The sequence below is a fragment of the Theropithecus gelada genome, chromosome 2 (genome assembly GCF_003255815.1).
Source record: "Theropithecus gelada isolate Dixy chromosome 2, Tgel_1.0, whole genome shotgun sequence".
NCBI lineage: Eukaryota > Metazoa > Chordata > Mammalia > Primates > Cercopithecidae > Theropithecus > Theropithecus gelada.
Genome location: NC_037669.1, coordinates 94,274,542 through 94,289,328, shown reverse-complemented (window position 1 = coordinate 94,289,328; position 14,787 = coordinate 94,274,542). Strand labels below are relative to the sequence as shown.

At 43.1% G+C, this 14,787-nt stretch overlaps 1 protein-coding gene and 1 pseudogene across 2 annotated transcripts; one reads left to right on the top strand and one right to left on the bottom strand.

The window, feature by feature from the left end:
• Positions 1 to 244: 244 nt before the first annotated feature.
• XCR1 (X-C motif chemokine receptor 1) lies at positions 245 to 7,141 on the bottom strand. 2 transcript variants are annotated; one of them, XM_025377069.1, is made up of 3 exons: positions 6,815 to 6,883; positions 1,597 to 1,718; positions 245 to 1,419 (listed from the first exon to the last, which is right to left on the bottom strand). In XM_025377069.1, exon 3 carries the CDS (start codon positions 1,386 to 1,388, stop codon positions 387 to 389), a length of 1,002 nt encoding a protein of 333 aa, XP_025232854.1. In that variant the 5' UTR covers positions 1,389 to 1,419; positions 1,597 to 1,718; positions 6,815 to 6,883; the 3' UTR covers positions 245 to 386. The 2 variants fall into 2 exon arrangements, with proteins under 2 accessions (XP_025232854.1, XP_025232853.1); XM_025377068.1 differs by lacking the exon at positions 1,597 to 1,718 and having other exon boundaries at positions 6,815 to 7,141.
• LOC112619170 lies at positions 2,683 to 3,623 on the top strand (annotated as a pseudogene).
• Positions 7,142 to 14,787: the final 7,646 nt, after the last annotated feature.

Sequence of the window (14,787 nt, the reverse complement as noted above, 5' to 3'; positions counted from 1 at the left end):
ATCATGCAGTTATCACACACATTGAGCTTTAGGCCCTGTAAAGTCTTCAAGGAAGCACCTTTCCCAGAATCCTTTCATGTCTTAGAACCTTCTGAACCAAGCATTGATTAGAAACATACGTCTAAATGAAGGAGCGTGCAAGATGAACTCAGAGTTCAAGAAATGTTTTTCTGGATGGCAGTATAAAATTCCCAGGAAGGAAGCCACTTTCCCGCAGATAAGAGGCTGGCGGGACCCACTGGTGTAATGAATCATCTCCACTGCACGCCTGCAGCGGAGGTGAGGTCCCCACCGTGATGTGTTCTGCAGTGCTCCTTCCAGGCCCACTTCTCCATGACCCCAATTCCAGTCCCCTGTCCACCTGCTCCTGCAGCGCCACAGGCCCCTCAGTAGAAGGAGGCACCCTCATAGGCGAAGGCACCAGGGGAGTGGGGGATTGGGGCTGGGCTGGGCGCCTGCAGCCGGCAGAACCAGAACTGCCGGAGGACATGTTTCAGGTGTGTGCGGAACTTGACCCCCACGAAGACATAGAGCACCGGGTTAAAGCAGCAGTGGGAGAAGGCAAGGTTGCGGCAGATGAGCAGGGCGTATTCCAGCTGATGTTTGGCCTCGCAGCTCCGGATGATCTGGGTGTGAAACAGTGTCTGCAGAAACAGGGTGAAGTTGTAGGGACCCCAGCTGAGGAAGTAGGCCACCACGATGGCGAAGATGAGCTTGACTGTGCGGTGGCGCCGCTTGGAGCGTGAGCGGAACAGGGTCCTGAGGATCTCCACATAGCAGAACAGGATAATCCCCAGCGAGAGCAGGAAGAAGAGGTTGTGCTGGTAGACGGAGGTGAGGTACCACGTGAGTTCCGAATAATCACAGCCTGAAGAAAGCACCTTGTGGAAGACGGCGTCGAGGATGGAGGACAGGATGCTGGCTACCCACACAGCCGTGGTCACCAGCACCCGGCAGCGGAGGGTGGGGACGCGCAGGGTGGAGAGGGGGCTCACTACCGACAGGTAGCGGTGGATGGTCATGATGGTCAGGAAGAAGATGCTGCTGTAGAGGCTGATGGAGAAGATCATATTGAGGAGCTTGCAGAGGAAGTCTCCCAGCACCCAGCCCCAGTGGTATGGGGAGATCCACACAGGCAACAAGCAGGCGAACACCAGGTCTGAGAGGCACAGGTTGAGGATGAAGATGTTGGTGAGGGACTCCAGGCTCTCATACTTCACCAGGACCCACAGCACCAGGCTGTTGCCCACTAGGCTGAGGAGAAACACTAGGCAGTACAGGATGGTGGTGGCAAGGGTAGCAAAGGCCCAGGCCTGGTTCTCACACAGCTGGCTCTGAAGGTCATAGTAAAAAAAGGTGGTGGTCTCTGGGTTGCCTGAGGACTCCATCTGGACCAGATGGCAGGGACGTTTAGAGCATCTGAAATGATAGAGACATGGAGTTTAAAGCCATGTGGTGGCTGGGTACAGTGGCTAACACCTGCAATCCCATCACTTTGGAAAGGCCAAAGGGAGAGGATTGCTTGAGCCCAGGTGTTTGAGACCATCCCAGGCAATATAGTGACACCTCTGTCTCTACAAAAAATTTAAAAATTACCCGGGTATGGTGGCACATGCCTATAGTCCCAGCTACTCAGGAAACTGGGGGGTGGGGAAAGATTGCTTGAGCCCAGGAGGGCGAGACTGCAGAGAGCTGTGATCACGCCACTGTACTCCAACCTAGGTGAGAGAGAAAAACCGTTTCAAAAACAAACAAACAAAAAAACCCAAAAAAGATGCCAGACTCTTAGTTATTTCTCTTCTGGATCAGAGAAAAGACCTGGAATGGGAAGGGGATTCTCTACAGAATGTGTTTTCCCCACAAGAGATAGCTTTGCAGGACCATTTCAAAATATGTCTATTTGTCATGTTGGTATCTTATTGCTACAAAGAGTCTATTTTATCAGGCTTAAGGACTGCTTTAATGTTAATGCTGGTCAGCTGTGCTGAATTACAAAACGAGGAGAGTATAATGAGGCATGTCTGACCACCTATTCCCATCATGGCCTGAACTAGTGTTTCTTTAGAATGCCCTTCCTTGGCTGAGGAGTCCATTCCGTTAGTTGTGGGGCTTAGAATTATATTTTTTATTTATACAACTTAAATGCCTGTTAAGACAAACACCAAACAACCAATCAACACTTTTCAGAAAAATGAAACAAAATCCAGAGTCTACACAACATAACAATGTTTAGGACACAATCCAGAATTACTCAGCATATAAAGAAATAGGAAAACATGACCCACACTCAAAAGAAAAGACAACCAAGCAGCTGCCTGTGAGAGGAGCCACATGTTGGAATTTGTAAATATGTATCAAAATGTAACCATTATACCTGTTCTCAAGGAAATAAAGAAAACTATATTCATAACGAATGGAGAGATAGAAAATCTCAGCAGAGAAAGAAAAGTTATATAAAAGACCCAAAGGAATTAGAAATCAACATCAAGATATCAAGAAAAGCTTCAATAATTTGGAAATAATTTTTAAAAAACCCCAGCGCTTGTGACGTCATGGCGCCGTGCGTGGCGGCGGCTGCGGCGCAGGGGGCGGGCCCGCGGCGCGGGGGCCTGAGGGGAAGTGGTGAGATTGTTGCTCCCTCTGCGCCCACTGCTGGTTCTAGGGGCGCAGAGAGGGCGCAGTCTCTGCGGCTGCGTCGCGCTGGCCTACAGTGCCCTCCATGTTCCCTGGCGCCACCGCTGCGCTTCCTAAGGCCGCTGCTGTCTATGGAAGTAATGGAAGGACCCCTTAACCTGGCTCATCAACAGAGCAGACGAGCAGACCGTTTATTAGCTGCAGGCAAATACGAAGAGGCTATTTCTTGTCACAAAAAGGCTGCGGCATATCTTTCTGAAGCCATGAAGCTGACACAGTCTGAGCAGGCTCATCTTTCACTGGAATTGCAAAAGGATAGCCACATGAAACAGCTCCTCCTCATCCAAGAGAGATGGAAAAGGGCCCAGCGTGAGGAAAGATTGAAAGCCTAGCAGAACACAGACAAGGATGTGGCTACCCATATTCAGGCATCTCACAAACCCTCTGCCGAGGATGCGAAGGGCCAGAGCCCCATTTCTCAGTACAGTACTTCCTCAGAGAAACGCTTGCCTGAGATTCAGCGGATCTTTGGCAAGGATCCAGACACACTACTATATTTACTTCAGCAAAAGAGTGAGCCAGCAGCGCTATGTATTGGAAGCAAAGCCCCAGAAGATGATAAATCAAATATAGAGGAGCAGGCAACCAAAATTGCAGATTTGAAGAGGCATGTGGAATTCCTTGTAGCTGAGAATGAAAGATTAAGGAAAGAAAATAACTAAAGGCTGAAAAGGCCAGACTTCTAAAAAGGTCCAGTAGAAAAGGAGCTGGATGTAGGTGCTAATTTTGTAGAAATGTCAGTGTTACGGAGGTTGCCACCACATTCAGAAACTGCTACAGCCTCCTCAACCTGGCAGAAGTTTGCAGCAAATGCCGGGAAAGCCAAAGACATTCCAATCCCCAATTTTCCTCCCTTGGATTTTACATCTCCAGAACTTCCCCTTATGGAACTTCCTGAGAATATTCTGAAAGGATTTATTAATAATTAAAATGGAAGGCCACAGAAGAGGGGAGAAGAGTTAATACAGTAAGAGTTAATCCAGCAGAAAAAAAAAAAAATGGGAAAACCACATAGAAGGGGCATCCTGGTCCCGGAAATGCTTAATCTTCTGGTGAACTATGGGAGAAGAGGCATTGCTAGGACTTGGGAAACAGTCATTGTGAAATGTGTTGCATATCTCATTCACTGACTTGAGCTAATGATTCCAATTTAACAGACACTAAACTCATGGGGGTTCAGTTTCTCCTGATACAAATCAAATGGCTACCTGGAATAATTTTTTTTCAAGCAACAATTATTTTTCTTATCTTCAGGGTTAAAATGTATAAAATATGTTATGTGTAATCTATAATGCCATAAATGATAATGCAAAACCTAAATAATATGGTGGCCTGAGGGGCTCCCTTGTATTTGAAACATGCTTTCTATCATGTATTGACTGTATGCATTTTGTTAATGCCCATTTTGTTTGTTTAAGGTGTGTATCTTACACACCTTATTTGTTGTAAGATATACATCTTAATTGTTAGTTATGCTTTTTTAAGCAAATTACCAGTTTACATAATTAATCAGGGTGCATTTTAAGTTCTAACTTTGTTTATTGTATAATGCATCATTTGAAAATACCAAGGAGGAAATATCCTTTGTTTTTGATGATGCATGAGTGGAAGTAATGCTAGCTGGCAGTATTTGATTGTAAGGAATCAATAAAGTAATTGTGTTTTATTGAAAAAAACCCAACTGACTTCTAAAGAATCTGAGTCAAAGAAGAAATCAAAAGGCAAAGTATAAAATATTTTGAACTGATAATAACGAAAATACCACATATCAAAACTCATGAAATGCAACTAACGCAGTACTTGGAGAGAAATTTATAGCTTTAAATGCTCGTATTAGAAAGAATAAACGTCTACAATCTAAGACTTAAATCAGTGACATAAGCTAGAATTAGAAGAGCTAATTAAACTCAAGGTAAGTAGAAGGAAGGCATTAATAAAAATAAAAGAAATAAAATAGAAAATGAACAAGATCAAAATTGGTTGTTTGACAACATTTTAATACATTGATAAAATCAGCAAGGAGCAGTGGCTCATGCCTATAATTCCAGCGCTTTGAAAGGCTGAGGCAGGAGAATCCCTGCCTCAGGCTGCAGTGAGCTATAATGGTACCACTGCATTCCAGTCTGGGTGTCAGAGGAAGACTCTGTCTCAAAAGAAAGAGAGAGAGAGAAAGAGACCAAAAAATTGATGAAGCCTTATCTAGATTGATTGAGAACAAAGAGGAAATATGTTACAGATCTTATAGACTTTACAAGAATAACAAATAAATATTATGATCAATTGTATGTTAAAAAATCCAACAACTTAAATAGATGAATTTCTTTTAAAATCCAACATATCAAAACTGACATGGGATGATATGGCAAATGTGAATAACCCTACATTTGTTATAGAAATATAATTAACTATAAATCCTTACCACAAAGAAAACGTTAGAACTAGAGGATTTTTCTAGTGATTTTTTTTAAACCTTTGGGGAAGAAATAACACCAGTTTTACACAAACTATCAGAAATAAAGGATGGAATATTTTCTAACTCCTTTTATGAGGCCAGAATAACCCTGATACCAAAATTAGACCAACAAATTACAATAAGAGAAAACTACAGAACAATATTCCTCAAGAACATAGAAAAATTCTTAAAATATTGGCAGATCAAATCCAGCAATATTTTAAAAGAATAATATAACATGACCAAGTTGAGTTTATCCCAGTGAGATTGTTTTAATACATGAAAATCGATTTAAGTCACTATATCAATAGAATAAAGACAAAAACTATATGATCTTTTCTGATAAATGTAGAAAAGCATTTGACAAAGCTCAACACACTTTGATGATATAAACTCTCAGCAAATTAGAAATAAAAGGGCTATTGTACATCTATAAAAATCATTCATTTTTTTGCTGGTTACTAATTCATTTACTCCAAAATTTCAGAGGCAGTCATGTTCTGGGCCTGGAAGGCTTTGGGGAGAAAAAGGAAGATGATGTCAAATCTCAAACCTCTCCAAGTTACATTCAGTGGCCTGGCTCCCTTTTGCTGGTTGTCTCTCCCCTTCCCCATCTCTGTGGCCCACCTCAACTCTAAGGGAGTGAATTTAGCTTTCTGGAGTACAATATACATTAGATTGAGAAAGACAGCTCTAAATTATACAACCACCAGTAATAACAAGGCCTTACGTAAAGATATGTAGCCAAATAAACCTCTCTACTTCTTTCAGCATAAGAAAAATATTATTTATATGTTAGGTCCACTCAAAGTATGGTTCCCAGATCCATTTTCTTTTCTTTTCTTTTCTTTTTGAGATGGAGTTTTGCTCTGTCCCCCAGGCTGGGGTGCAGTGGTGCACTCTTGGCACTGCGAGCTCTGTCTCCTGGATTCATGCCATTCTCCTGCCTCAGCCTCCCCAGGAGCTAGGACTACAGGTGCCCACCACCATACCTGGCTAATTTTTTGTATTTTTAGTAGAGACCGGGTTTCACCGTGTTAGCCAGGGTGGTCTCAATCTCCTGACCTCATGATTCACATGCCTCTGCCTCCCAAAGTGCTGGGATTACAGGTGTGAGCCACTGCGCCCAGCCAATTTTTCTTTGATTTTTTTTTTTTTTTTTTTTTTGACACAGGGTGTTGCCCTGCCACCCATGCTGGAATGCAGTGGTGTGATCACATCTCAACCTTCTGAGCTCAAGTGATCCTCTCACCTTAGCCTCTTGAGTAGCTGGTAGTATAGACGTGTGCTACCACACCTAGCTAATTTTGGGGGGGTATTTTTTGCAGAGATAGGGTCTCACCATGTTAGGTGAGGAAATCCTGGACTCAAGAAATCTGCCAGGCTAATCTGGAACTCCTGGACTTAAGCAATCTGCCCACCTTGGCCTCCCAAAATGCTGGAATTACAGGCATGAGCCACTGCACCCAGCCCAGATCAGCTTTTCTGAAGAGATTCTTGGGAAATCCCCACACCAAAGGAATCAGAGTCTCCAGAGGTAGCTCAGGAATCAGCATATTTACTAGCCCTCCAGGTGGTTCTGATGTGCAGCAAAGCTTAAGAACTCCTGATACAGGCTATTACAATTAAAGGAAAATGTATGTTTAAAATGTTTGTAAAGGAACTCACCTGAATCTATACCTTCTTACATGCGTCTTGAGGCAGAAATGGTGCTTCTCTGTTTCATATTTCACTTAAGAAACTGAAACACCTGTCCTGCCCAGAAGGCTAGAGGAGGAGGATGGGAGCAGTCTCAGAGGGAGCCAAGATGCCAGAGAGAGAGACAGGTAGTAAGAAAAGAGCAAGGCAGAAGCCAGTCAGGCAGGCAGTTAGGGTGGATCCTTGGTGGAACTTCTTCAAACCAAGAACAGCCTGAAAATCAAGGTGCAAGCCCCAGAAAAAGAAAAGAGCCTGCATGTTTGAATAGAAACCCCTACTCTGTGCATCCAGATGAACAAATCCCACTCCTTTTTTGAACACATATCTCTGTCCTTGGCGCGCCTTTGTCTCATTTCACACGCTTCCTCCCGACTGGTCCTTACCTTTTACCTATTTTACATATACCTATCTTTCTGTGATTAGCTGCTGGCCAAATTTTCATTTGCATAAAGTGTAATGTCACATCAGCCCCTGATTGGTCCTGGGCCAAGGTCTCAGGCCAAGCCTTCACTTCAGCCCCCAATTGGTTCTTTACACTATTGTACCTCTTCTTGAGTAGTGCTTTTTCCAAGCCTACCCATAAACCAATCAGCATGTATTTCCTTATTCTAAGCCTGTAAAAACCTGTGACTCAGCCTTATAGCTATCAATCCTCTTTTGGGTCCCCTCTCTTTGCTGAGAGCTTTTCTGTGGCTTAATAAATCCAACTCTGCCTTATTCACTCTTCAGTATCTGTGTGCCTTATTTTTCTTAGTCTTGGGACAAGAACCTGGAGCTCACCAGTCGGGGGAGTAAAAGAGCTGTAACACTCCCTTCCACTCACCACACAACAGGAGTGAAAAAGCCACAACAGTAGGAAACAGTTTTTCCACATCCTTAATGAGTAAAGATTTTGAGCATCTTTTTATATGTGTATTGGTCATTTGTGTATCTCTTTGTAGAAGTGTCTATTCAGAACATTTGCCTTTTAAAAATTTGAGTTATTAGTCTTTTTATTAAATTTTAAGAGTTATTTCTACATTCTGGATACTGGAACTTTATCAGAGAGATGATTTAAAAATAATTTATCTCATTCTGTGGGTTCCTTTTTAATTCTTCATGGTGCCCTTTGACACACAAACGCTTTAAATTTTCTTTTTTCTTTTCTTTCTTTTCTTTCTTTCTTTCTTTCTTTCTTTCTTTCTTTCTTTCTTTCTTTCTTTCTTTCCTTCTTTCTCTCTCTCTCTCTCTCTCTCTCTCTCTCTTTCTTTCTTCCTTTCCTTTTTTTTTTTTTTGAGGCAGGCTCTCACTCTGTCACCCAGGCCTGAATTCTGCGGCATGATCAGCTAGCTCACTGTTGCCTTGAACTCTGGAGCTCAAGAGGTACTCTCGCCTCAGTCTCTCAGGCAGCTAAGACTATAGGCACACAGCACCACATTTAGCTAATTATTTTAATGTTTTTGTAGAGACAGGGTCTCACTATATTGCCCAGACTAATCTTGAACTCCTGGCCTCAAGTGATCCTTCTGCCTTGGCCTCCCAAAGTTCTGAGATTACAGACGTGAGCCACCATGCCTGACCTGTTTTTAACTTTCATGAAATGTAATTTATAAATTATTTCTTTTGTTGCTTGTGATTTTGCTGTTGTAGTTAAGAAATCCTTGCCTAGTCAGGTTACAGGGATTTATAGCTATGACTTAGCTATAACTTTCAGTTATATTCCACTGGTCTTTGCATCTATCCTTATGTCAGTACTATAGCGTCTTGATTACCTTTGCAGTAAGTTTTGAAATCACAAATCCTCCAACTTTTTTCTTTCTTCTATTCAAGATTGGAGACATATAGATCAATGAAATACAATGGGGAAAGCCATATATCTATGGTCAATTGATTTTTTTTTGTTTTGTTTTGAGACAGGTTCTCACTCTGTTGCCCAGTCTGAAGTGTAGTGGTGCAATCATGGCTCACTGCAGCCTCCATCTCCCAGGCCTAAGTGATTCTCCTACTTCAGCCTCCCAAGTAGCTGGGACTACAAGTGCACACCAACATGCCTGGCTAATTTTTGTAGAGACAGAGTTTCACCATATTTCCCAGGCTGGTCTTCAACTCCTGGGCTCAAGTGATCTGCTTGCCTCAGCCTCCCAAAGTGCTGGGACTGTCAACTGATTTTTGACAAGGATCAAAAATCAAGACCATTTACAAGGCCATTCAGTGTTAAAAGAATATTATTCTCAACAAATGGTGCCAGGAAAACTAGATAGTCATATACAAGAAAAAGTTGTACTCTTACCTCACATCGTATACAAAAATTAACTCAAAATGGATTAAAGAGTCAAATGCAAGGACTAAAAAACCTGTAACACTTTTGTATGTCAAAGGACACTATCAAGAAATTTAAAAATAATTTTGATGGAAATTGCATTGAATTTACAGATCAATTTGGGGAGTATTGCCACTTTAACAATATTGAGTCTTCTAATCCGGGAACACTGAAAGTCTTTCCATTTTCATAGGTCTTCTTTAGTTTTTTTTCCACATTATTTTGTGGTTTTCAGTGAGTAGATTTTGTGCACCCTTGGTTAAATTTATTCCTAAGTATTTTTATGCTATTATAAATGGAATTGTTTTCTTAATTTCATTTTCAGATTGTTCATTGCTAGTGTATAAAAATACAACTGATTTTTATATATCGATCTTGTACCCTGAGCTTATTTATTAGCTTTAATAGTTTTTTGGTTTTTTTTTTTGGTGTCTTCTTTCAGTTTTCTATGTACTATAAAGTCATGACATCTGTATATAGAAATACTTTCACTTCTTCCTTTCCAATCTGGGTACTTTTCCCCCCTACCGTGTTTAGTTGTCCTGGCTGGAACTGCCAGTGCAATGTCAAATAGGAGAGGACAATGGACATCATTTTCTTGTTTCTGATCTTAGGAGAAAAGCTTCTAGTCTTTCACTACAAGTATGATGTTAATTGTGGGTTTTTAATACATGCCTTTTATCAGATTAAGGAAATTCCCCTCTGTTTCTAATTTGTTGAGTGTTTTTATCATGAAATGGTATTGGGTTTTGTTAAATGCTTATTCTGCATCTCTTGAGTTTATTGTATGGAAATACCACAGATTTTTTTTATTCCTTCACCTATTGAAGGACATCTTGGTTAATCCTATTTCTTGGAAATTATGAAAAATACTTTATACACTATACACTAAGTATAAAAAAGTATTTTATACACTATATGTATTTGAATGCAGGTTTTTGTTTACACATGGTTTTGAGCTCAATTATAACTAGGAGTGTGATTGTATTATATGATAATGATGGCGGTGGTGGGTCATCCAGAGCAGCTGCTACCATCATGCCAGCTGCAGTGGGGAGGCATTAGCGGTGGTTGTAGAAGCAGCGGCAGGAGCGGCAGAGGGGATGGTGGGACCTCTGTGCTCTGTGTCCCCATACTCTGCATCCCCGAGGCTGCTTACTGCACCACCCCCACCCTTGCATGGCCAGGTAGGACCTGCTGTTAGGCCTGGAGCCTCTGCCACAGCCTCAACCTCACTCCCTGTCATGTTCTGGGAGCCTGTGAGTACCTGGCCAAAAGTGTAGCTGGGACTTGCAGGGCTAGCCCTGGGAGTGTCAGGTTCATTTGTGTGGGGTTGGCCAGGGCTACCATGCCACCTGCACCTTGGCCAGAACCACTGTGGGGAAAATGCGGAGAGGAGGTGTCGCTGGGGCTGCATGCTCCACAGAGCCAGCAGGAGCTGGGGACAAATGGGAGCCCTGCCCCTTCGAAGTTGGTGGGACATGTAGCTCCCCAGGCACAACTGCAGCTGCCAAAGCCATGGCTGTGACTTGGGCACCCCTGTGCTCTTGGGAACTAGGAACAGGCAGGAGCCCCGCCCTCCAAGGCACTGCTACAGCCACCCTGCTGTGGCTATGGATCCAGGCATCTCTGCGCTTGCAGGGGCTTGGGAAGGTCCCCCTGCCCACAGGCTTGGAAGTACCTGCTCCTGCTGCTTGGCTTCTCCCTGCTGTCACTGCCTGCTCTGATCTTGGAGTAAGGTTGGGGCCAAGCTCGGGTGCTGTTGCAACCTGGCCGGGTGTGTGCATGCTTGGGGCAGTGCTGACATGCCAGGCCCTGTCACCTTGGCCCCCTCTGGACTTTGGGCACTGATGAGCACAGGAGGGAGGCTGAGGAGGGGGGCACTGAGGGCAGCTCATTCTGGCCTGCAGGCAACCCTTTGCATGAACAGCCTGAGTGCCATAAACAGTGGTGGGAGGCCAACAAGCTCCTGGGCAGAAAGGGCCAGGTCCCTGGTGAAGCCCCACCTTCAAGCTGGGGAAGGCCTGAAGCCAGGTGGCTGGGCTGACAGTCCTATGAACCACAGGGGGACCTTTTGGAGCCTTTCCCTGTGCGGGCCCATGGCCGCCCATGGACCAATCAGCATGTACTTTCTCCCCTCTGCTGCCCGTAAAAACCCTGGACTCAACCAGATTTGGGAAGAGGATGGAGAGATGACAAAGAGATGATGGGATGACCTGCCTAAGAGAGGCTACCCACCCTAGGGCCTCCTCTTTGCGGAGAGCTGCAGAGACAATGGGATAACCTGCCAGCAGAGAGGAGCTTCCCACTCCAGCGTCTCCTCTCTGGTAGGAGCTGAACACTCATTGCAACTCCCTGGCTGCAGAAAAGAGCTAGGCACTGTGAGTCTGCTCTGAGCTGTTCTATTGCTTGATAAAGCTCTTCATCTTGTTCATGCTCCACTTCTCTGCATACTTCATTCTTCTGGTTCGCAGGACAAGAACTTGGGACCCACCAAATGGCGAGGCTAAAAGAACACAAACAGGGCTGAAACATGCCCCCTGCTTGCCACATGGGCAAAGAGGAGAGAAAAGCTGTGGTCCTTTGGGGATTCCAGACCTGGTGCTCCCCAAGCCAAGACTGTGACTTCCTCTTTGGGGCCTTGTGGTTCCTGGCATCTCCAAGCTTCCGTGCACCACTGCAGCCCCTTATGCTAGCGGGGGAAGCTGCTTGTGGTGCATCTGGTCCAGTCACAGCTTCACAGAGAGCCAGCACCCAGGCTGGCACCTGGAGCTGCCTGCCCCACAGCATAGCTGGCGTGTCTGACTATGCAATGCTGGGCCCCACACTTGCTCACACAGCCCTTGCCAATTCATGCCTGACTCCCAGTCTCCCTTGGAGGCATGGGATACAGGCTGGTAGTGTGAGCTGAGTGCAGCATGCTAGGCAGGACGAGCCCAGTGGGCCTGAGGAAAACTTAGGCAAAGGCACCACTGGCCACAGGTTTCCAACCAGAAAAGAGACCCCCAAAGTTCTTGTAACAATAAGACTATGTTTAGCTTTGTAATAAACTGTAAAACTGTCTTCCAAAGTGGCTGGATTATTTTGCATTTCCATCATCAATGAATGAGCATTCTCATTGCTAGACACCCACATTCACGTTAGCATTTGATGTCAGGTTCTAAAAAATTTATCCATTCTAATACGTGTATAGGGTCTAATACATGTATACGTGCCATTTTAATTTGTAATTCTATAATGACATATGATGTTGAGCATCTTTTCATATGCAATTTCGAATCTGTCTATCATCTGTGGTGAAGTGTCTGTTTAGATAGTTTGTCCTTTTTCTAAATTGGATTGTTTTCTTATCATTGAGTTCTAAGAGTTATTTGTATATTTTGGATATAAGTCCTATATCCAAAATTTTTTCAAATATTTTCTCCCAGTATCTGGCTTGTCTATTCATTCTTTTAACAAGTTTTTTTTGTAGTGCAAAAGTTTTAAATTGTAATAAAGTCTAATTTATTACTTTTTCTTTCACAGTATTGTATCAAAAACTCATCACTTTGGGGTCCTACCTAGGTATCAGAAAAAGAAGACAAAAATTAAAGAAAAACAAAAATAAAAAAACTCATAAAAAATCCAAGGTCATCTAGATTTTCTCCAGCGTTACTTGCTAGAAGTTTTGTACATTTGCATTTTGCATTTAGATTTAAGATGCATTTTGAGTTTTTTGTGAAAGGTGTAAGATCTGTGTGTAGATTCCTCTTTTGCATGCAGATGTACAATTGTTCTAGCACCACTTGTTGAAAATATCCTTTATCCATTTAATTACCTATGCCCCTTTGACAAAAATCAGTTGACTATATTAGTGCAAGTCTATTTCTGGGCTGTCTGTTATGTTCTGCTAGTAATCTTTCACTGGTGTCACACTATCTTGATCACTATAACTTTATATAAAGTCTCAAAGTTTGGTAGTGCTAGGCCCCTGACTTTGTTCTTCTTCAGTTTTTTGTTGGTTGTTCTAGGTCTTTTGTCTTTCTAAATAAGCTTTACAATCAGTTTGTTGGTATTCACAAAATAAATTGCTGGGTTTTGATGGGGATTGCATTATACCTATAGATCAAGTTAAGAATTGCCATCTTGACAATATTGAGTCTTCTTATCCTTAAATGCAGAATATCGCTCCATTTATTTAGGTCTTCATTGATTTATTTTATACAGTTTTATCATTTTCCTTAGATAAATTCTGTATATATTTTATTAAATTGATGCCTAGGCATTTAAAATTTTTTGGTGCTAATGTAAATGGTTTTGTTTTGAATTTCAAATTTCAAGTGTTCGTTACTGTTTTTTTTTTTTTTTTTTTTTGACAGAGTCTCACTCTGTTTATTGTCAGGCAGAGTGCAGTGGTGTGATCCTGGCTCACTACAACCTCCGCCTCCCGGGTTCAAGCGATTCTCCTGCTTCAGCCTCTGGAGTAGCTGGGATTACACGTGCTTGCCCCCATGCCCAGCTAATTTTTTTGTATTTTTAGTAGACAGGGTTTCACCATGTTGGTCAGGATGGTCTCGAACTCGTGACTTGAGGAGATCCACCCCCCCCTTGGCCTCCCAAAGTGCTGGGATTACAGTTGTGAGCCACTGCACCTGGCCATTGCTGGTATTTAGAAGAGCAAAGGTCTTTTGTATATAAGCCTTGCCTTCTGCAGGCTTGCTATATACATTTCAGGAGGTTTTTTTGTGCATTCTTTGAGATTTTGTACTGTGAGAACCATGCCATCTGCAAACAAAGATATTTTTATCTCTTCTTTCCCAATCTTTATACCTTTCATTTCCCTTGTTTTTTTTGTTTGTTTTATTGCAACAGCTGGATGTTCAGTACAATGTTGAATAGGAATGGTGACAGAGGACATCCTTGATGCGCTCCTATTCTTAGGGGAAACGCATCCAGTTTCTTAGCCTTAAGAATGTTAGTTTTAGGTTTTCTTTAAAAAATTATATAAATGGCCGGGCGCGGTGGCTCACGCCTGTAATCCCTGCACTTTGGGAGGCCGAGGCGGGCGGATCACGAGGTCAGGAGATTGAGACCATCCTGGCTAACACGGTGAAACCCCGTCTCTACTAAAATACAAAAAATTAGCCGGGCGCGGTGGCGGGCGCCTGTGGTCCCAGCTACTCGGGAGGCTGAGGCAGGAGAATGGCGCGAACCCGGGAGGCGGAGCTTGCAGTGAGCCGAGATGGTGCCACTGCACTCCAGCCTGGGCGACAGAGTGAAGACTCCGCCTCAAAAAAAAAAAAAAAATTATATAAATGTATAGGTACAAGTATATAGTTTTGTTACATGCACATATTGCATAATGGTGAAGTTAGGGTTTTTATGATATATACCACCTGAATAATGTACATGGTACCCACTAACTAATTTCTCATAATGAAACTGACCCAACAGTCCCATAAAGAGCTTTTTTGAAAAACAAGCCTCTGGTTTTAAAGCTTAAAACTTGTATTTGTTTTACCTAAGTTTCTTTCTCAGGAGAGACCTTTCAGGCCTCTCAAAAAAAAGTATCAACCACCAGAAACTCACCATATCACCACATCCACATAATGAGATGCCAGACCCCTCATTCATCATGATTGCCTCCTTGCCCCTCCATAGTTCC